Source organism: Poecile atricapillus, chromosome 24 (assembly GCF_030490865.1).
Source record: "Poecile atricapillus isolate bPoeAtr1 chromosome 24, bPoeAtr1.hap1, whole genome shotgun sequence".
Classification (NCBI taxonomy): Eukaryota; Metazoa; Chordata; class Aves; order Passeriformes; family Paridae; genus Poecile; species Poecile atricapillus.
This window is the reverse complement of record NC_081272.1, coordinates 5,358,374-5,377,758: the sequence shown is the minus strand read 5'-3', so window position 1 is coordinate 5,377,758 and position 19,385 is coordinate 5,358,374. Positions and strand designations below refer to the sequence as shown.

General features: G+C 61.4%; 3 protein-coding genes across 6 annotated transcripts; 2 read left to right on the top strand and 1 right to left on the bottom strand.

Annotated features, from left to right (window-relative positions):
* Positions 1 to 28: 28 nt before the first annotated feature.
* On the bottom strand, positions 29 to 6,490 carry LOC131587975 (myotubularin-related protein 9-like). 4 transcript variants are annotated; one of them, XM_058856402.1, is made up of 13 exons: positions 6,468 to 6,490; positions 6,192 to 6,271; positions 5,581 to 5,773; positions 5,334 to 5,393; positions 5,057 to 5,165; positions 3,738 to 3,863; positions 3,488 to 3,661; positions 2,816 to 3,033; positions 1,769 to 1,924; positions 1,536 to 1,677; positions 1,235 to 1,455; positions 982 to 1,133; positions 29 to 879 (listed from the first exon to the last, which is right to left on the bottom strand). In XM_058856402.1, exons 3-13 carry the CDS (start codon positions 5,760 to 5,762, stop codon positions 716 to 718), a joined length of 1,704 nt encoding a protein of 567 aa, XP_058712385.1. In that variant the 5' UTR covers positions 5,763 to 5,773; positions 6,192 to 6,271; positions 6,468 to 6,490; the 3' UTR covers positions 29 to 715. The 4 variants fall into 4 exon arrangements, with proteins under 4 accessions (XP_058712385.1, XP_058712383.1, XP_058712386.1 ...); XM_058856400.1 differs by lacking the exon at positions 6,468 to 6,490 and having other exon boundaries at positions 6,192 to 6,372; XM_058856403.1 differs by lacking the exons at positions 3,488 to 3,661; positions 6,468 to 6,490 and having other exon boundaries at positions 6,192 to 6,372.
* A 127-nt stretch (positions 6,491 to 6,617) lies between these two features.
* On the top strand, positions 6,618 to 8,649 carry FAM167B (family with sequence similarity 167 member B). Its single transcript, XM_058856414.1, has 2 exons — positions 6,618 to 7,625; positions 7,930 to 8,649. The coding sequence occupies exons 1-2, from the start codon at positions 7,335 to 7,337 to the stop codon at positions 8,191 to 8,193; spliced, it is 555 nt and encodes a 184-aa protein (XP_058712397.1). The 5' UTR covers positions 6,618 to 7,334; the 3' UTR covers positions 8,194 to 8,649.
* Positions 8,650 to 8,883: 234 nt separating this feature from the next.
* Positions 8,884 to 19,281, top strand: LCK (LCK proto-oncogene, Src family tyrosine kinase). The gene is made up of 13 exons (XM_058856406.1): positions 8,884 to 9,482; positions 13,933 to 14,039; positions 14,135 to 14,216; positions 14,299 to 14,389; positions 14,472 to 14,570; positions 14,688 to 14,791; positions 14,866 to 15,015; positions 15,956 to 16,108; positions 16,225 to 16,404; positions 16,803 to 16,879; positions 16,963 to 17,116; positions 17,435 to 17,566; positions 18,480 to 19,281. Exons 2-13 carry the CDS (start codon positions 13,938 to 13,940, stop codon positions 18,680 to 18,682), a joined length of 1,527 nt encoding a protein of 508 aa, XP_058712389.1. The 5' UTR covers positions 8,884 to 9,482; positions 13,933 to 13,937; the 3' UTR covers positions 18,683 to 19,281.
* The last annotated feature ends 104 nt before the right edge of the window (positions 19,282 to 19,385 follow it).

Genomic DNA, 19,385 nt, shown 5'->3' with positions numbered 1-19,385 from the left:
TTCCACACCCATGGAGCAGCGCTGCTCCTTCCAGGACCTCTGCCCATCCATGAACTCCTTCCCAGAGAGGCTCCACAGCCTCAGGCCCAGCCCTGAAGTGTGAAAAGTCTGGAAGTGCAGCAGCCAGGAATTGTTTTCCAGCTGCCACGCACGCGCCCGGCCCCGCTGCTTTGTTTATCTGCTGGGCTGACCCCGAGCCAGCTTTCATCATGGAACAGTTATTTCCTGCCCTAGGAGCTCCTGCTGCAGATCCTCACCCACCCACCCTCTTGTCTCTCCACAGGGTGGTTTTTTTCTTTCCTCTTTCCTTCCTCAAAACTGGGCCCAAGGGCAGAATTCCCCGGCTGGCTCCCGGCTCGGAGCCGCTGGCACGACGCTGAGGCTGCAGCCTTCGCAGTTTTGTGGGAGGGTGTTGGTTTAGTGTGTCCTGTTGGGGTTTTTTGTGTCATCTCCTGGGATTTTTGTGTGATCTCCTGCCCTTTAGGCACTGCTGAGATCCCAGTGGGAAGGAGCAGCTTCCCTATGGAAGAGTGGGACACAGGCAAGGGCTGGGAGAGAGATTTACTGCAACGAGCTCGGGCTGGGCAGCCAAAGGCTGGGAAAGGGGGTCTGTCCCCATTCCCAGAGCTGTCCATGGGGTCTGTGTCCAGCACAGCCCTTCCCATGGGAAGATCCAGCTTATCCCAAATCCCATGTGGACACGACTGGCCACGCTTCACCTCCCGTTCTGTGTCCCTGCAGTGGGGTCAGGGAAGCTCTGGCTCAGCCTTTTCCCTGTGCTCTCCTTGCTGGAGGAGTTGTTTCCCTCCACCAACCTCCGGATCTCCGCCCAGGCCTCATCCAGGTGCTGGGAAGGACGGATCCAACGCAGGAATAAACCTGGGAGAAAAGGGGCTGGGTGTTATTTCAGCCCTGTCAGAGGGGGAAAGGCAGAGCAGCTTGGCCTGAGCCAAGGGTGGATTTTGGGAGGATCCCGCTCACCCTGCCAGAGCTGGATGCTCTGGGGCTCCACAGAGGGCCAGATCACCAGGGGGTTGTGTGAGTAGAGAGGGTTCAGGTATTTCTGCCTCTCCTCGGGCTGGTTCAGCCAGGCCCAGAGCGAGTGTGTGCTTTCCTTCACCTTACACAGGCTCCTGGGGGGGACAGGCAGGACACATTTCAGTCCCCAGCAGGGTTTGGTGTCACCTGAGCCGTGCCCAGGAGGGGTTTGGCCCTGGCTGTGCCCCACACCGACCTCTCCTTCTCGTTGTTGCACAGGAAGGTGCCGTAGGAGGAGGCGTAGGCGTTGTCGAAGAGGGTGAGGAGCAGCTGCTCCCCAAATTCCAGGGAGAAGGGGAACTGGCGGCTCAGCTGCCACACGCAGTCGAGGAAGAGGAGGAAAAGCGGAGCCTCCTGCTTCCCTCGGCCGTGGGAGGAGGCGGAGCGGGCGCAGCGCAGCTGGAAGGGGTGCCCGGCCTGCGGGACCCCCACGGGGATACGGGGTGAGGGCACCCAGCCGGGCTGGGATCCCCACCCTCCTCCAAACCGCCTCTCACCTGGATCCATTCCCGCTCCAGCAGCCCCTGGAACCCCTCCAGGCTGCGGCAGGACGGGTCCAGGATGAGCTGGGCCAGCGCCGTCACCAGCAGCGTGGTGTCTGTCCCCTCCGCCCCGTGCACCAGCACCTTGCAGCCCTCCCTGCCCGGCGATTCCAGGGCTCAATCCGCGCTTTGAGCCACGCTGGGGGCTCGGGGAAGGGGAAAGGTGGGCGAGGTGCAGCCCCCCTTACCTGTCCAGGCACTGAGCAGCCAGGCAGGCCGTGCTCAGGGCGGCCTTGACGTGGCTGAGCCAGCGGCTGCTCTCCAGCCGGCCCAGCCAGCGATCCATGCCCTGCTCAGCGCACGCCTCCACCAGCCTGATGAAGCTCTCCTGCAGCGGGCGGCCTCTGCGAGAGGGGATGGAGGTGTGGGGGGCTCGCTGGGGCTGTCCCCACCTCACACCTTCAGCACCTGTTGGAGTCTGAAATACAGACTGTGTGCCCTTGTTTTTAATATTTAGTTCTGAGATTCAAAGAAACACTGAATTTCATATGATATGAAATTTATGAGCATGTTTTCATGGTGATACATGAAAACAAATGCTAAAGTTAGATAAGAAAGGTAGGTGTGTAGATTAGAAAGTTTCTTAAATCACTGGGTGAAAAAGTAGTTTAGAGAACAGGAGACAAGATGGAGGATTTAGGGTGTTGTCCCTTGTCCCTTCTTCTTTCTTCTTCATGTTCTTCTCCTAGAGGTTTTTGGGTAATGGTTAGTGATTGGATAGAAAATGCAGCAGTGCATCACAGAGGTGATGGGTCATTGGGTCATTAAGAAAAATAATATAGGTGTCTATTGTTAATTGGGTAAAAATAGGTATAAAGATAAAAGAGCTGCGTAGTTCGGGGCCATTTTGTGTATCAGACATGAAGTGTGCCACAAGGCCTTGTTTGTACCATCAGAAGAAAGAAATGTACCAAATTGCAAAGATTAACCTTGTAACCAGCCTGGAGAGACCTGTTAAGTTTTATAAGGATCCTTCAATAAACACGAGAAACAAGATTCTAACGAGCTCGAGAGTTTACTTCGAATAATAAAGATTGAGGTAAGTGGAACTCCCCACGAGGGAGGATCCCAGAAGAATTCAGCCCAGAGAAGGCTGGGAGACTGGAGAAAAGTTGTATCCACAGAGAATTGAGCCCAGAGAAGGCTGAGAGACTATAGAAAAGTTGTATCCACAGAGAATTGAGCCCAAAAGAGGCAAAGAGAGAGGGAGGTAACAGCACCCAGCCCTCCCTCACCTGTCCAGGGCTCGGTGGAGCCTCCTCCACTGCGGGTACGAGGATTTGGGCTCGGTGCCGCCGCCGCTCATCCGGGCCTGCTTGGCCGCCTGCGCCGAGCGCGTGTCGATGATGAAGCCTCGCTCGCCCTCGTCCAGGATTGTCCCCAGGAGTTTCTCGTCCTCGCGGCAGCGCCGGCGGTTGGGCCCGGTCAGGGGCTGGCTGCTGCGGAGCAGAGCCTGCAGGAGACGGTGGGAGCAGCTGGGAATGTCCAGCCTGGAGAGGGAAGGCTCCAGGGTGACCTTAGAGAGCCTCACGGAGCCTGAAGGGGCTCCAGGAGAGCTGGAGAGAGACTTGGGATGAGAGAGATGGAAGGACAGGACACAGGGAATTGCCCTCCCCAGAGGGCAGGGATGGATGGGATATTGGGAAGGAATTGTTCCCTGTGAGGGTGAGGAGGGGCTGGAATGGAATTCCCAGAGAAGCTGTGGATCCCTGGCAGTGCCCAAGAGCAGACTGGACAGGGCTTGGAATAACCCGGGAGAGTGGAAGTGTCAGGAGTGGAATGGGATGATCTCCAAGATCCCTTCCAAGCCAGTTCTGGGATTCTATGGAGAAGGAATCCCTCCTCCGAGGGCACCGGGGGCTCCCAGCCCCCTTCCCCCGCGGTTCCGAGGGCTGGGCCGGACTCACGGTGCCGTTTTTGGGGTGGAAGTAGCTGAGCACGGGGAAGCGCCCGCCCTGCCGGAACGCCGCTGCCTTGGCCACGACATCATCGCCCACGGCCGCCGGCACCATCACGGCCGGAGGGTACGAGGGGCAGGCGCTGAAGTCCCGGTTCACGGTGCTCAGCCGCCACTGGCTCGTCTGGGGGACAGGCGACATCAGCGGCCAGCCCGGCACGGCGCGGGGAAGGCAGCGGGACCCTCCCGGCCGGGCTCACCTGAGAGGCGACCTGCTGGAAGTGTCGCTCGAGGGGGGACTGGTGCCAGCCCTGCTGGAGCCGCAGGCCCGGGGGGCGATAGAAGAACGGGTACATCATCATCACCGAGTCCACCGAGGAGAGCGCCTGCGGCGGGGACACGGCCGGAGCTGCTCAGGGACACCGCAGCGGAGCGCTGGCGACATCCCCGTGTGCCATCCCCGTGTCCCCAGCCCCCTGTGCCATCCCCGAGTGCCATCCCCGAGTGCCATCCTCGAGTGCCAGTCCCGTGTCCCCATCCCCGTGTCCCATCCCCGTGTCCCATTCCCGTGTGCCATCCCCGTGTCCCATCCCCGTGTCCCATCCCCGTGTCCCCAGCCCCCTGTGCCACCCCCGAGTGCCATCCCCGTGTCCCCATCCCCGTGTCCCACCCCCGTGTGCCATCCCCGTGTGCCATCCCCGTGTGCCAGCCCCGTGTCCCCATTCCCGAGTGCCATCCCCGTGTCCCACCCCCGTGTGCCAGCCCCGAGTGCCATCCCCGAGTGCCATCCCCGAGTGCCAGCCCCGTGTCCCATCTCCATGTCCCCATCCCCGTGTGCCATCCCCGTGTCCCAGCCCCGTGTCCCATCCCTGTGTGCCATCCCCGTGTCCCCATCCCCGTGTGACATCCCTGTGTCCCCATCCCCGTGTGCCAGCCCCGTGTCCCATCCCCGTGTCCCATCCCCGTGTCCCATCCCCGTGTCCCCATCCCCGTGTCCCCAGCCCCGTGTGCCATCGCCGTGTCCCCAGCCCCGTGTCCCCATCCCCGTGTCCCCATTCCCGTGTCCCCAGCCCCGTGTCCCCATCCTCGTGTCCCCAGCCCCGTGTCCCCACCCCCTTGTCCCCATCCCCGTGTCCCCATCCCCGTGTCCCATTCCCGTGTGCCAGCCCCGTGTCCCATCCCCGTGTCCCCATCCCCGTGTGCCAGCCCCGTGTCCCCAGCCCCGTGTCCCCATCCCCGTGTCCCATCCCCGTGTCCCATTCCCGTGTCCCATCCCCGTGTCCCATTCCTGTGTGCCAGCCCCGTGTCCCATCGCCGTGTCCCCATCCCCGTGTCCCCATCCCCTTGTCCCCATCCCCGTGTCCCCAGCCCTGTGTCCCATTCCCGTGTCCCATCCCCGTGTCCCAGCCCCGTGTCCCCATCCCCGTGTGCCATCCCCGTGTCCCATCCCCGTGTCCCATCCCCGTGTCCCAGCCCCGTGTGCCAGCCCCGCCGGATCTGTGTGTTTACCCAGCTGATGCCCGGCCCAGAGCAAACACCGCAGCGCTTTCCAACCCTTTTCTGGCCGGCCGGGGCTCACCTCGATGGAGCTGGCGATGTTCAGACACTCCTCCATGCCCGGGATCTCCAGCTGCAGCACCTTCAGGTCCTTGCAGCGCAGCGTGATGGTGCCGGAGGAGCCGGAGACCCTGCGGGAGGGGTGTCAGGGCTGGGGGACACACGGGGACACACACACAGCACCGAGCTGCCCTCTCCCCCCGGGGCTGTGCCGGACTCGAGCCTCTCGTGTGCCACCGCAGCCGGGATGCGCCACGGCGGGTGGGTGGCAGAGGCAAGAGAGCCAAAAAAATCCAAACCTGGTGTCCCGCAGGGAGCCGGCGGTCCGGGGGGGCTGGTACCAGCCTAAATTGTGCACTCTGAGGAGGAGAGGAGGGCAATGCCCGCTGCTGCCGAGCGCGGCCCGGGAGGAAGAGGAAGGCCGGGGCTGGGCGGGGCAGCGCGGTGCCCCTGGGGTGCCCCCCGGGACAGGGAGAGGGGGAATCCTCCAGCTCGGACAGCAGGGGTGACACGGCTGGAGGTGACAACCCTTGGGGACAGCCCCACCTTTTCTCCACGGCGTCCACGTTGCGGATGAGCAGCCAGAGCTCCAGGTCGCCGCGGGGGCTGGAGGAGAGCAGCAGGTGGTGGCTGGTGATGCACAGGGTGCCCCTGACCGCCGGCAGCCCCGGTCGCGACAGCAGCACGTTCTCCACTGTCGCCGTCTTGATCAGCTCCGAGAACTCCATGGGCGCTGCCTCTGCCCGGCGCAGGGGAGGGAGGAGAGGGAGAAAGGGGAAATCCTGCAGCTCTCGGCCCGCCTGGAAACCCCTGCCCTGCGCGTCACTGCGGGCTGTCCCCCCCTCCCCGTGTTGACATTGTCACCTCCAGCACGCGGGAGCGCGACATTCCCTCCACCAGCGGGGAAACTGAGGCACGGGGGGCTGAGCTGGCTGGAGGGGATTTTTTTGGGGGGGAGGTGGAATGGGATTGCAGGGAGCGGCTCCCGGTCCTTCCCTGCCGCCTTGGGGCTGTACCCCGCTACCTGCCCCGACACAAGCCGGCTGCTCTGCTGTCCCCAAAGCCACACCAGGGGCTGGGGACGGCGCAGGAGGAGGAGGAGGAGGAGGAGGGTGGGAGGGTGGCGGTGCTCCTGTCCCCGCCACCCCTCTGCTTACCTGCCCGGGTTGGGTGCCAGGTGGGGACAGCGGGGGACAAGCGGGGTGCAAGCAGGGGACCTCCGAGAGCCGGCGGGGACCTGCTGGCCATAAGGAGAGGATTTTGGGGTGCCAGCAGGGGACCTTGGGGCACAAGGAAGAGCCTCAGGGTGCAAGGAAGGGATTGGGGGGGCACTGGGAGTCCGGGGGTGCAAGGAGGGGACCCCGGGGTGGCAGCGGAGGAGTCGGGGGTGCGAGGGCGGGGATCGGGGGGTGCGGGAGGGGGAGTTCGGGGACCTCGGGGTGGAAGCGGGGAGGCGGCGGCGATGTCCCCGCACAGCCCGGCCCGGCTGGCGGATGTCGGGTTTAAGGTGGCCCGGTCCGGGGGGACGCGGCCATGCCCGGGGCTGGGGCTGGGTCGGGAGTGTCACTGACTGCGAGGGGACACGGGGGGACCGTGGGAAGGGACACGAGAGGGGACAGCGGGAGCCGGGAGCAGCGCAGGGGGAGCACGCGGAGAATTTGGGGGCTACTCTGGGAGAGCTGGGGGGGACAGGAATGGGCACCCACGGGGCAGGGGAGAGCCGGGGGACGCGGGTGAGACCCCTGAGCCTCCTCCGCTGCCTCCGGGCCCCTCCGGGCAAGGAGGAGGTGGCACAGGACAGATCCGGACGCGGTTCCACCTTAAGGTCCCGTCCGGGTGCGGGACCCCGGCTGCCCCCGGTGGGCATCCCCCGTTTCTTTTTCCTTCCTTGAGCTTTTTCGGACCCCCCCAAGGGGCCGGGGAGCGGCTGAGCCCGGGGATAAATCATTCCCGCTCCTCCGTGCCCAGTGAAGGCTCCGTCCGGGAACGAGGAGTTTCCTCCCGGGCGGAGACAATGATGTTAAAAAAGAAAAGGAAAAAAAAAACCAAAAAAAACCAAACCAAAACAAAACAAAAAAAAACCCCAAACACAACAAGCCAAAAAAACTCCTTTGCACTCCTCTGGATAAGGAAATTCCTGCCCATCGGACTTGTCCTCGAGGGGTGGATAAATAGCCGGGAGCCGGCTGCAGCTGGGGCAGGGAGTGGGTGGGTGGTCGTGGGCTTCATTTCCCCGGGGGGAGGTGTTGAGGGAGCAGAGATCTTCTGGGCGTTTTGGGGGGGCTCTGTTTCGTCCCACCATGGCTTTCAGCCAGCTGAAATTCAAGGAATTGGGCGAGGAGGAGCCCACCTGGGAGGAGGAGAACCTGGACAGCGTGAAGGCACTGACGGCCAAGCTGAAGCTGCAGACCCGCAGACCCTCGTACCTGGAGTGGGAAGCTCGGGTGAGGGGGCAGCGCTGGGGGGCTCGGACCCCCGGGGGCACCCGGGGCACAGAGCAGAGCCCCGGGCAGCCCAAGGAGCAGCAGGATGGTGGCGTTTGTGGCTTTGCCACCGTGGAGGCGGCTCTGGAGTGGCTGAGGACGGAGCTGGTGAGTAGGACGGGAACCAGGACCGGGATGGGGTCACCGTGCCCGAGCTGACCGGGCACGGCAAGCTCAGGGCGCTCCTCTGTCCTCCCTGCTGGCTGTGCACGGGTTTTTCCAAGATTTTTCGTGGCTCCGCGGTGCCCCAGCCCTGCCCCTGACCCCGCACAGCAGCGGCGGGGGCGGTGGCCTTGCCACCCCCTCCTGCCGCTCTGGGGGTGGCACGGATGGCACAAGCCGAGCTGTCCCCGCGCTGTGACCGTGCCCTGGCAGCCGATCCCGCTCCATCCCCGTTCCCTCCTGCCCCCAGAGGGAGATGCAGGCTCTGGACCAGCGTTTGGCGCAGCAGCTGATGCGGCTGCGGGCGCGGCTGCACCGGCTGAAGGTGGAGCAGGCCTGCCACCAGCACAAGGAGATGCTGGACGACGCCACCTTCGGCCTCGAGGGCTGCGAGGAAGACTCGGATCTGCTCTGCACCATCCCCCCCAAGGCCGCCTTCCTGCTCTCCACCCCGCTCAAGCACATCGGCGTCACCCGCATGAACATCAACTCCCGGCGCTTCTCCCTCTGCTGAGCCGCCCCCGGAGCCTCGAGGGAGTTTTGGGGCTCAAAGATCCCTCCCCAAATCTCTCAGCACTCGGGGCGATGGGGCACGGGAATGTCACCATCCCCAGGGGACACCGGGCGTTTTGGGGTCTGGCCCTGAGGGCGGTGGGGTCAAGCCCGGTGGGAAATGTGGGGAGCAGCTCTTTGAGGAGGAATAAAAGGAGGTGAGGGTGAGAGCTGATGGTTTTTCCTTCCAGAAAAAACAGTTCCAGATGTGGCTCCTGGCCTTTTTTTGGGAGGGTGACAGCTCCAGGTGCCACTGGGGGATGTGACTTTGACAGAAGCAGTGCCAGGGAAGCTGTGGGGTGAGCCAGGGATTATTTTGGGGTCTGTTTCTCCTTTCCCAGGACGCGAGGAGAGCCCGAATGTGCCCCTCAAGCTGCCACAACGCCCCCGTCCTGACACCTCTGGGCTTCCTGCCTGTGCCTGTGGCTTCTCACTCCATCAAAAAAGCCAGCACAATTCTGCTGGGGCTGCTCTGAGCTCTCCAAAGCAGCGCTGGCAGGGGCACGGCGTGTCCCCTGTGTCCCCTCAGCTCCAGCCCTTGTCCCCACGGTGCTGGCACGGCGGTGCCAGCCGTGCTGGAGCTGCAGGATGTGTCCCACAGGGGACCTTGGGGCGCAGGGAGGAGGATGAGGGTGCACGGAGGGTGCCAGCGGGGATTTGGGGGTGCGAGAGGCAGAGCTCGGCACGGAGCAGGGCACTGCCAGCGCAGGGGACCGAGGGGTGCTGGCAGCAGGTGACAACGCCATGCTCATCTGAGGGTCTGAGCATCCCCTCGCCATGGGGGGACCCGGGGATGGCAGGAAGCCATCGGGGTTTGTCACTCGCTCTTGCGGTCGGCAGCGAGCTGAGAACGGGCTCCTCTTGAGTTTGCTCATGAGGCAGGAAACCGGGGCAAGGCGGGGAGAGCAGCAGCGGGCGGCGGCGGAGCCGGGCTCGGGGGGCTCCTCTCTGCACCCCAAAAGATCCCAGCCGGGCTCGGGGGGCTCCTCTCTGGACCCCAAAAGATCCCACCCGAGCTCGGGGGGCTCCTCTCTGCACCCCAAAAGGTCCCACCCGGGCTCGGGGGGCTCCTCTCCGCACCCCAAAAGATCCCAGCCGGGCTCGGGGGGCTCCTCCCCGCACCCCAAAAGGTCCCAGCCGGGCTCGGGGGGCTCCTCCCCGCACCCCACGGCTCCCGGGGGATGGCCAGGACGTGACCCCAGCGGGACATGGCACTCTGAGAGCGGCCGGTGCTCACCTCGCTGCCAACAGGTGAGAGCCGGGGGAAGGGGTCTGCGGGTCCAGCTGGGATTTTGGGGAGCAGCTGGGGGGGCTGGGGCTGAGCTGAGCTCCCCAGTGCCCCTCGCAGGGGTGGAAATGCGGGTTCGGGCTCGTTCTTGGCGGCTTGAGAGCCCGGGTGGGGATGGGGGAGAGCCAGGCTGGGCTCTTCATCCCTCTGGGGCCTCCCAGGTGGGGGAAAGGCGCTGTCCCAATGTCCCCTCCCCGCCCGGGGGTCCTGCCAGCGGTGCCAGCTCTCCCCAGCCCCCATTTCCAGCACAACGCAGCAGTTTTGGCCCCAGGGCTGTGGCAGCAGCTCGGTGCCGGTCCCTCAGCGTTGCTGCCCAGTTTGGGGGGTTCAGACGCTCAGAAATTCCCATTTTTGATGCTGGCTCAGTGCAAACACCTCCCTGCTGCGGTGGCAGCCTTGGGGACACGGTCCCTGGTGTCCCTGCCGGGCTGTGGCCGTGCAGAGGGCTCACAGCTGGCTCACAGCTGGCTCACAGCTGGCTCAAGGACACACAGGTGACCCTGGCAGAGCATCAAGCGCGGGGTCAGCCCAGATTTCATTTCAGATTTGATTTTCCTGCCCACACTGGTGACAAACCAACAGGACCTGGCCAGGGCCACGTGGGCGGAAGGGACAGCACAGGACAGGGGGTTCCAAACCCAGAGGGGGGAAAAAAAAAACCCAACAGGGAGAGAGGGACACACCTGGCAAGGACACCCGTGCACACCTGAACACTCTCACACTCCACACCCCTCCCTGCCAGGCCCCTTTGCACAAAGAATTTCGGTTGCACAGATGCAGCCACCAAAAAAAGAAAACAAACCGACTTCAAACGCCCCCTTTTTTTTTTTTTTCCCCCTCCTGCGTGGCCCTGGCGCAGGTGGAACGGCTGCTGCTCGGTGGAAATTACGCTGTGGCTTGGGGCTGTAAGAAAAAAAAAGGCAGAATAGCAGCACCTCCCTCTCAGCCCGGGAGGAAAAAACAGCTCCCGGCACCGCTCGCCTCTCCTGGAGGTGTTTGAAGAGCTCCTCCATGGGGTCAGGGATGGATTTGGGATTTCTCAGCTGTCCTTTTGCTCTGGCCAATGAATGTGGACACATAAAAGCCTGGCTTGAGCTGGGTCCTGCTCAGAAAGGCCTTCAAATATTGACAAATTTTGGATTTTTTTACTCTCCTGCCTACCAGCTGAAAGGTCTTGATGGTGCTGGTAATTACAAGGAAAGAGTCAGCAAAAGAAAATCTGTGTTTGAATGCTGTCACCCTTCCTGCAGTGTGACCAAACCCCTTTCTGGGTGCCAAAAGGTGTCCCCAAATGGGTGTCACCAGGAGCTGAAGGCACCAGGGTGAGGTTTGAGTCCCCAAAGCAGCGTTGCAGGGCATGGGGACCTCACTCCTGAGCGTCCTCCTGGCCAAAATCAGCTGTCACCTGCTCCTCTGGCCACTGTGGGGACAGTCCTGGTGTCCCTGCCACCTCTGCACCTGAGCGAGGTGGCTCCTGGTCTAGAGAATCAAACCTGGAAGAGCAGGCTGGGGGGCTTGGACTGGCACTGGGAGCTGGCAGCACCCTGGGGACCCCAAACCCTCCCTGGGGACCCCAAACCCTCCCTGGGGACCCCAAACCCTCCTTGGAGACCCCAAACCCTCCCTGGGGACCCCAAACCCTCCTTGGAGACCCCAAACCCTCCCTGGAAGCCCCAAACCCTCCCTGGGGACTTCAAACTCTCCTTGGAGACCCCAAACCCTCCCTGGGGACCCCAAACTCTCCTTGGAGACCCCAAACCCCCCTTGGAGACCTCAAACCCTCCCTGGGACTCCAGACCCTCCCTGGAGACCCCAAATCCTCTCTGGAGATCCCAAACTCTCCCTGAGGACCCCAAACCCTCCCTGAGGACTCCAAACCCTCCCTGGAAGCCCCAAACCCTCCCTAAAGATGCCCTGCAAGGCTCAAACGAAGCCCCCGCTGCTGTGTCCCCTTGGCACGGTAGGAAAAGCTGGATTTTGGAGAATGCTGGTGGAAACCCAGGCTCCCAGGCAGGAAAACAAGGAAAAAAACACCACCAGCATCCCAGGAAAGCATCTCCCAGCCCAGCTGGGCTTTGGGCGCCGGAGCTTGGCCTGGCTGCCACGTCAGAGCTGGCACAGCGAGGTTTGGCAGTGGGGGTGACACACCTGGGCTGCCTCGTGGGGACAAAACCCCCCCTGAGCCCTGAGAAAACCACACCTGGGCTCCTCAAGAGCCGCTGGAGCTGAGCCTGGGGAGGAGGGAGATGAATTCCGGCCCCGTGGGCACGGGGGATTCTGCGGAAGAGCTTTTTCCGCGGCCCACGCGCTGCTCCCGGGTTTGTGCCACGCTCAGCGCTCTCAGGAGAGACAGAGGTGACAGAGCTCTGCCCTCCGTGGTGACAGGGACACCGGTGTGGCCCTGGCTGGGTTTTGGGGGCCCTGGGTGTTGCAGGGATGGGGGTTTAGGAACATCCCTGATGCAGCAGAACGGGGGCTGAACGTCGGGAGAGGATGGGAATTTGTAGGGAGAGGAATTTGGAAGTGCCCACACCCAGCTGTGAGCCCAGGAGCTGATTTTAGGATCGGGAAATGCTTGCCCAGCCAAAAGCTCATTAAAGCTGAGCTGCAGGAGTTATTAATTGCTGATGGGGTATTAATGATGATATTAATGATGAGGTTATTATCTGCAGGGAGAGCAGAGGGATCAGCCCCAGAGCTGCACGGTGGGAGGAGCTGGCACCGTGCACAGCGCCGGGGACACAGGAGCCAGGCTGGGGACTAATTGCCTTCAGTGGTTTTAATTAACAAAGGCAGGATAAACGAGGAGAAAATGACAGCTGGTGACAGAGTCAGGGAATGTCCCCAGTTCAGCTGGGGGATGGGCCAGGTGGTGTGGGAAGGTGGATGGATGATGGATGATGGATGGATGGATGGATGATGGATGGATGATGGATGATGGATGATGGATGATGGATGATGGATGGATGGATGATGGATGATGGATGATGGATGATGGATGATGGATGGATGGATGATGGATGATGGATGGATGGATGATGGATGGATGGATGATGGATGATGGATGATGGATGGATGGATGATGGATGGATGGATGATGGATGGATGATGGATGGATGATGGATGATGGATGGATGGATGGATGGATGGATGGATGGATGATGGATGATGGATGGATGGATGGATGGATGATGGATGATGGATGGATGATGGATGGATGGATGGATGATGGATGGATGGATGGATGGATGATGGATGATGGATGGATGGATGATGGATGATGGATGATGGATGGATGATGGATGATGGATGGATGGATGGATGGATGGATGATGGATGATGGATGGATGGATGGATGGATGATGGATGGATGATGGATGATGGATGGATGATGGATGGATGATGGATGATGGATGGATGATGGATGGATGGATGATGGATGGATGGATGATGGATGATGGATGGATGGATGGATGGATGATGGATGGATGATGGATGATGGATGGATGATGGATGGATGATGGATGATGGATGGATGATGGATGGATGGATGATGGATGGATGGATGGATGGATGATGGATGATGGATGATGGATGATGGATGGATGGATGGATGATGGATGATGGATGGATGATGGATGGATGATGGATGGATGATGGATGGATGATGGATGGATGGATGATGGATGGATGGATGGATGGATGATGGATGGATGGATGGATGGATGGATGGATGGATGATGGATGGATGGATGATGGATGGATGGATGATGGATGGATGGATGATGGATGGATGATGGATGATGGATGGATGATGGATGATGGATGATGGATGGATGATGGATGGATGGATGGATGGATGGATGGATGGATGGATGATGGATGGATGGATGATGGATGATGGATGGATGATGGATGGATGATGGATGGATGATGGATGGATGATGGATGGATGGATGATGGATGGATGGATGGATGGATGATGGATGGATGGATGGATGGATGGATGGATGGATGGATGATGGATGGATGGATGATGGATGGATGGATGATGGATGGATGGATGATGGATGGATGATGGATGGATGATGGATGATGGATGATGGATGATGGATGGATGATGGATGATGGATGATGGATGGATGGATGGATGATGGATGGATGGATGGATGATGGATGGATGATGGATGGATGGATGATGGATGGATGATGGATGGATGATGGATGGATGATGGATGATGGATGATGGATGGATGGATGATGGATGATGGATGGATTGATGATGGATGATGGATGGATGATGGATGGATGTATGATGGATGATGGATGGATGGATGGATGGATGGGGACGCACTGGAGCAGGAGGAGAGGCAGGGATGGGTGTGCCCTAGGTGTCCCCTGTGTCCCCCACAGCCACCATGGGCTGCTGCTGCAGCTCAGACTATGACGAGGACTGGATTGAGAACATCGACATTTGCGAGCACTGCAATTACCCCATCGAGCCTGACAGCAAGCGCCAGGTGAGGAGGAGGTGACAGACCCCAACCCTGGTGGCCAAACCCCCCCCAGAGGTGGCCAAATCCCACAGGCTCACGGGGTTCCTGTCCCCTGGCAGAGGCTGACCCGCAACGGCTCCGAGGTTCGAGACCCTCTGGTGTCCTACGAGCCCTCGTCACCTCCGTGCTCGCCCATGCAAGGTGAGGCCCAGCCGTGGCGTGGGGTGGCTGTGACACCCCCAAACCGGTCACTGCCACCCTGTCCCTCCGCCTGTCCCCCCAGATAAGCTGGTGGTGGCCCTGTACGACTACGAGCCCAAGCACGACGGGGACCTGGGGCTGCGGAAGGGGGAGAGGCTCCGTGTCCTGGAAGAGTGAGTGAATTCCAGTGGTGTCCCTGCAGCCCTGGGGGTCTGGGCAGGGTCTGGGGGGTCTCACTGAGCTCTGTCCTTGCAGGAACGGGGAGTGGTGGAAGGCACAGTCGCTCACCACGGGCCAGGAGGGGCTGATCCCCCACAACTTCGTGGCCTTGGTGAACAGCCTGGAGCCCGAGCCGTGAGTAGGGAGCAGCCGTGTCCCGGTGGGATCCCAGATCCGGGAAGGAGCCTGGAGCATCCCACAAAACCCCAAAGGCCGGGTCCCCCCAGGCCTGACCCTGCCCCGTGTCCCCAGGTGGTTCTTCAAGAACATGAGCCGCAAGGACGCCGAGCGGCAGCTCCTGGCCTCGGGAAACACCCACGGCTCCTTCCTCATTCGGGAGAGCGAGACCTCCAAAGGTGCCGCCCGCAGCTCCCTCGGGCTCTGGGGGCGCAGGAGGGGCCGGGGGTCCCACGGGTGTCCCTGTCCCCAGGCTCGTACTCGCTGTCCGTGCGGGACCTGGACGAGAGCCAGGGAGAGACGGTGAAGCACTACAAGATCCGGAACCTGGACAGCGGCGGCTTCTACATCTCCCCCCGCGCGCCCTTCGGCAGCCTCAGGGAGCTGGTGCAGCACTACACACGTGAGGGAATGGGATGGGAATGGGGCGGGAATGGGGCGGGAATGGGATGGGAATGGGGCGGGAATGGGGCGGGAATGGGATGGGATCCATGGGATGGGATGGGATGGGATGGGATCCATGGGATGGGATCCATGGGATGGGATCCATGGGATGGGATCCATGGGATGGGATGGGATGGGATGGGATGGGATGGGATGGGATGGGATGGGATGGGATGAGATGGGATGGGATGGGATGGGATGGGATGGGATGGGATGGGATGGGATCCATGGGATGGGATGGGATCCATGGGATGGGATCCAGGGGATGGGATGAGATGGGATGGGATCCATGGGATGGGATCCATGGGATGGGATGGGATGGGATCCATGGGATGGGATCCATGGGATGGGATGGGTTCCATGGGATGTGATGGGATGGGATGGGATGGGAGGGAATGGAATGGAATGGAATGGAATGGAATGGAATGGAATGGAATGGAATGGAATGGAATGGAATGGAATGGAATGGAATGGAATGGAATGGAATGGAATGAGGCAGGGTGTCACAGGACACGGGACGATGAAACGGGAATGGGGCAGAATTGGATGGGGTGAGGCTGGATGGGATGGGATGGGAATGTGGCAGGCTGGAATGGGAGTGGGATGGGACATGACTGAATGGGATGGGATAAGGACAGGATGGGATGGGGCAGGACACTGTGGGACAAGATGAAATGGAAATGGGGGAGAATTGGATGGGGTGGAACAGGACAGAATGGGAATGGAACAGAAAAGAATGGAATAGGATGGGATGGGATGGGATGCATGGGATGGGATGGGATGGGACGGGATGGGATGGGATGGGATGGGATGGGACAGGATGCTCCCAGTGTCCCAGCCAAGCCATGGCTCGTGTTGGGTGCCCCACGCTGGCCCAGCTCTGCCTCCCCCTGGCCCAGGCAGCTCTGACGGGCTCTGCTGCCGCCTGGGCAAGCCCTGCCGGACGCAGAAGCCGCAGAAGCCGTGGTGGCAGGACGAGTGGGAGGTGCCGCGGGAGTCGCTGAAGCTGGTGGAGAAGCTGGGAGCGGGGCAGTTCGGAGAGGTCTGGATGGGTGAGTCAGGGTGAAGCTCCAGAGCGAGCAGCAGGATCCTCCAGCCGCCCTCCTTGGCACCGCTGTTGTCACCTGCCCGGTGTCCGGATCCTGTTTTCCCCTGTTTTTCCCCCAAGGTTTCTACAACGGGCACACGAAGGTGGCAGTGAAGAGCCTGAAGGCTGGCAGCATGTCCCCCAGCGCCTTCCTGGCCGAGGCCAACCTGATGAAGAAGCTGCAGCACCCGCGGCTGGTGCGGCTCTACGCCGTGGTCACCAAGGAGCCCATCTACATCATCACCGAGTTCATGGAGAAGGGTGAGGCCACCCCACACGGCTCCTGGGGCTGGCACATCCCTGTGGATGTGCCCACAGAGCTCTGGGATTTTAAGGCTGGAAAAGATCTTCAGGATAAGAGTCCAAGTTGTGGAAAATCCCCACCTAAACTGGCCCAGAGCGCTGAGCCGGTCATTCCTTAACCCCCTCCAAGGATGTGACTCCCCAAAACCAGTAAAAATGAGATTGGTAATGAGGAAATCTGTTAAATTTAGAGATTCCTTTGCCTCCAGCCTTTATTCTCTCCCACCTCCAGCCTGGGGAAAAAGGACTTTCTGTGTTCTCCTGCCCACATTCCCTGAGGTTTTTTTGGGGGGGGGACAGTGCCCTTGTGACCCCCCACGGCCCCCAGGAGCTGAGAACTGCTGCTTTCATCACAGGCAGCCTCGTGGATTTCCTCAAGACCTCGGAAGGAGTCAAGCTCAGCACCAACAAACTGCTGGACATGGCAGCGCAGGTGAGGGGGGAGCAGGAAAATGGGGATGGAACTGGGAGGGCTGGAGCTGTTAATTAACAATTGCCATTCGTTAATAATTGCAGATTGCTGAAGGCATGGCCTTCATCGAGGCCAAGAATTACATCCACAGGGACCTGAGGGCCGCCAACATCCTCGTCTCGGACACTTTGTGCTGCAAAATCGCCGATTTTGGGCTGGCCCGGCTCATCGAGGATAACGAGTACACGGCTCGGGAGGGTGAGTCCAGCCCAGCCCGGGGGTGACAGAGCTTGGGGACATCGGGAAAGGGACCTCAGCCAGCCTGGGTCTCTGGGGAGCTGCAGGAGAGGGGAGCAGGGCGTGCAAGGATGTTTTTCCCCTTTTCCATCTCTCTCCCCGCAGCTGCAGGGGGATGTGGGGCTCCAGCTTTGGGGTCAGGGGGCTCAGCCACCAAACCCAGCTCGTCCCCAAGCAGCGACAGAGCCTGCCTGGGGTTTGTCACATCGGATTAAACCGAGCGGGCTGATTCCAGCTCAGCCAGGGCGCTTTATCCCCTCCCCTCCCGCCGCTTTCCAGGGGCGAAATTCCCGATTAAGTGGACAGCACCCGAGGCCATCAACTACGGGACGTTCACCATCAAGTCGGACGTGTGGTCCTTCGGGATCCTGCTCACCGAGATCGTCACCTACGGCCGGATCCCGTATCCAGGTCAGGATTTTCGGGCAGCTGCGGGGCTGGCACGCCCACGAGTGTGTGTGCATGCAGTGCTGCACGCACGCTGCTGCCAGCCTGGCTCCCTGCCCTCCATCCCTGCCCCGCGTGGCTGCACCGGGCACGGTCCCCAAAACACCTGGGGAGGGGTTGGAGGAGCTGGGAGGGGATGGGAGATCCCCCCCCGCGGGGTTTGGGAAGGTGGGGTGGTAGCTGGGAGCCAAACTGTGTCCTGAGGGTTGTCCTTGGCAAGGGTGGCCAAGCCCTGGGGTGGTCCCTGTGACCCAAACTGGGTCCTGGTGTTGTCCTGGGCAAGGGAGACCAACCCTGGGGTGGTCCCTGTGACCCAAATTGGGTCCTGAGGGTTGTCCTTGGCGAGGGTGGCCAAGCCCTGGGGTGGTCCCTGTGACCCAAACTGGGTCCTGAGGGTTGTCCTTGGCAAGGGTGGCCAAGCCTGGGGTGGTCCCTATGACCCAAACTGGGTCCTGGGCATTGTCCTAGCAGAGATCAAGCCTAGGGTGGTCCCTGCCAAGTGGGGGTGGCACAAATTGGGTGCCACAGGGGTTGTCCTGGTAAGAGTGACCAACCCCAGGGTGGTCTCTGTGAAATTGGGGTGACCCCAGCTGAGTCCTGGGCATTGTCCTGGCAGCAATGACCAACCCTGGGGTGATTCCCATGACCCAAACTGAGTTCTGGGCATTGTCCTGGCAGCAATGACCAACCCTGGGGTGATTCCCATGACCCAAACTGAGTCCTGGGCATTGTCCTGGCAGCAATGACCAACCCTGGGGTGATTCCCATGACCCAAACTGAGTCCTGGGCACTGTCCTGGCAGGGTTGACCAACCCCAGGGTGACACCCACACCTGTGGGGTGACCCAAACCGAGCCCCCAAACGTGTTGCCCTCCAGGGATGACCAACCCCGAGGTGATCCAGAACCTGGAGCGCGGGTACCGGATGCCGCAGCCGGACAACTGCCCCGTGGAGCTGTACGAGCTGATGAGGCAGTGCTGGAAGGAGAGCCCCGAGGAGCGTCCCACCTTCGAGTTCATGAAGAGCGTGCTGGAGGATTTCTTCACTGCCACCGAGGGCCAGTACCAGCAGCAGCCCTGAGGGCCTGGCAGCTGGGACAGCCCCGCTTTGGGGTGCTGGAGGTGCCCCACATCCCCACAGACTCCACGGACATCGCCCCGGCTTGGGGGTGAACTCTGCCTGGGAAGATTTGAAGCGCTCCAGAGCTCGGGAGCAGCAGATTTCACCCCTTCAGGAGGGGATGGACGGCCAAAGCAGACCCCCAAAAGCTGGGGGATGGCACAGGGGGCTCTGCTGGTGGCCGGAGGGTGCCCACCCTGCTGTCCCTGCGTTTTCCAGGGGGCAGATCCAGGCTCCAGCCCCTCAGGAGCTGCCCTGGGGTCGCCTCACCCGGCTCTGGCCGTGCCCCCTTCACCCCCGGTGATGGCAGGAGCCCCCCAGCAGCGCTGGCCACTGCACCCCTCGGCTGTGGGACGCTCCTTCTCCCCCCTCAGCGTTTGCAGGACCTGTCCCACACCAATTTTGGGGAAATAAAGGCCTTTTCAGCGGCGGGGACCTCGCAGGGCCAGGCTGCCATGGGATGGGGTACGCGGGGTGATGTCCACGGCAGATGAACCCCACTGGGCGCTACCCACGGGAGATGGACCCCACTGGCACCGAGCCACCCCGGGGCGCTCCCGGGACCCCCTCACCCCACCCCAGCCCTGTGAGACCCCCCTGGGCCCTCTCTCGCCCACCCACATGGGTCACCCTCCCCCTCCCCCGGGATGGTTCAGCCCTACCT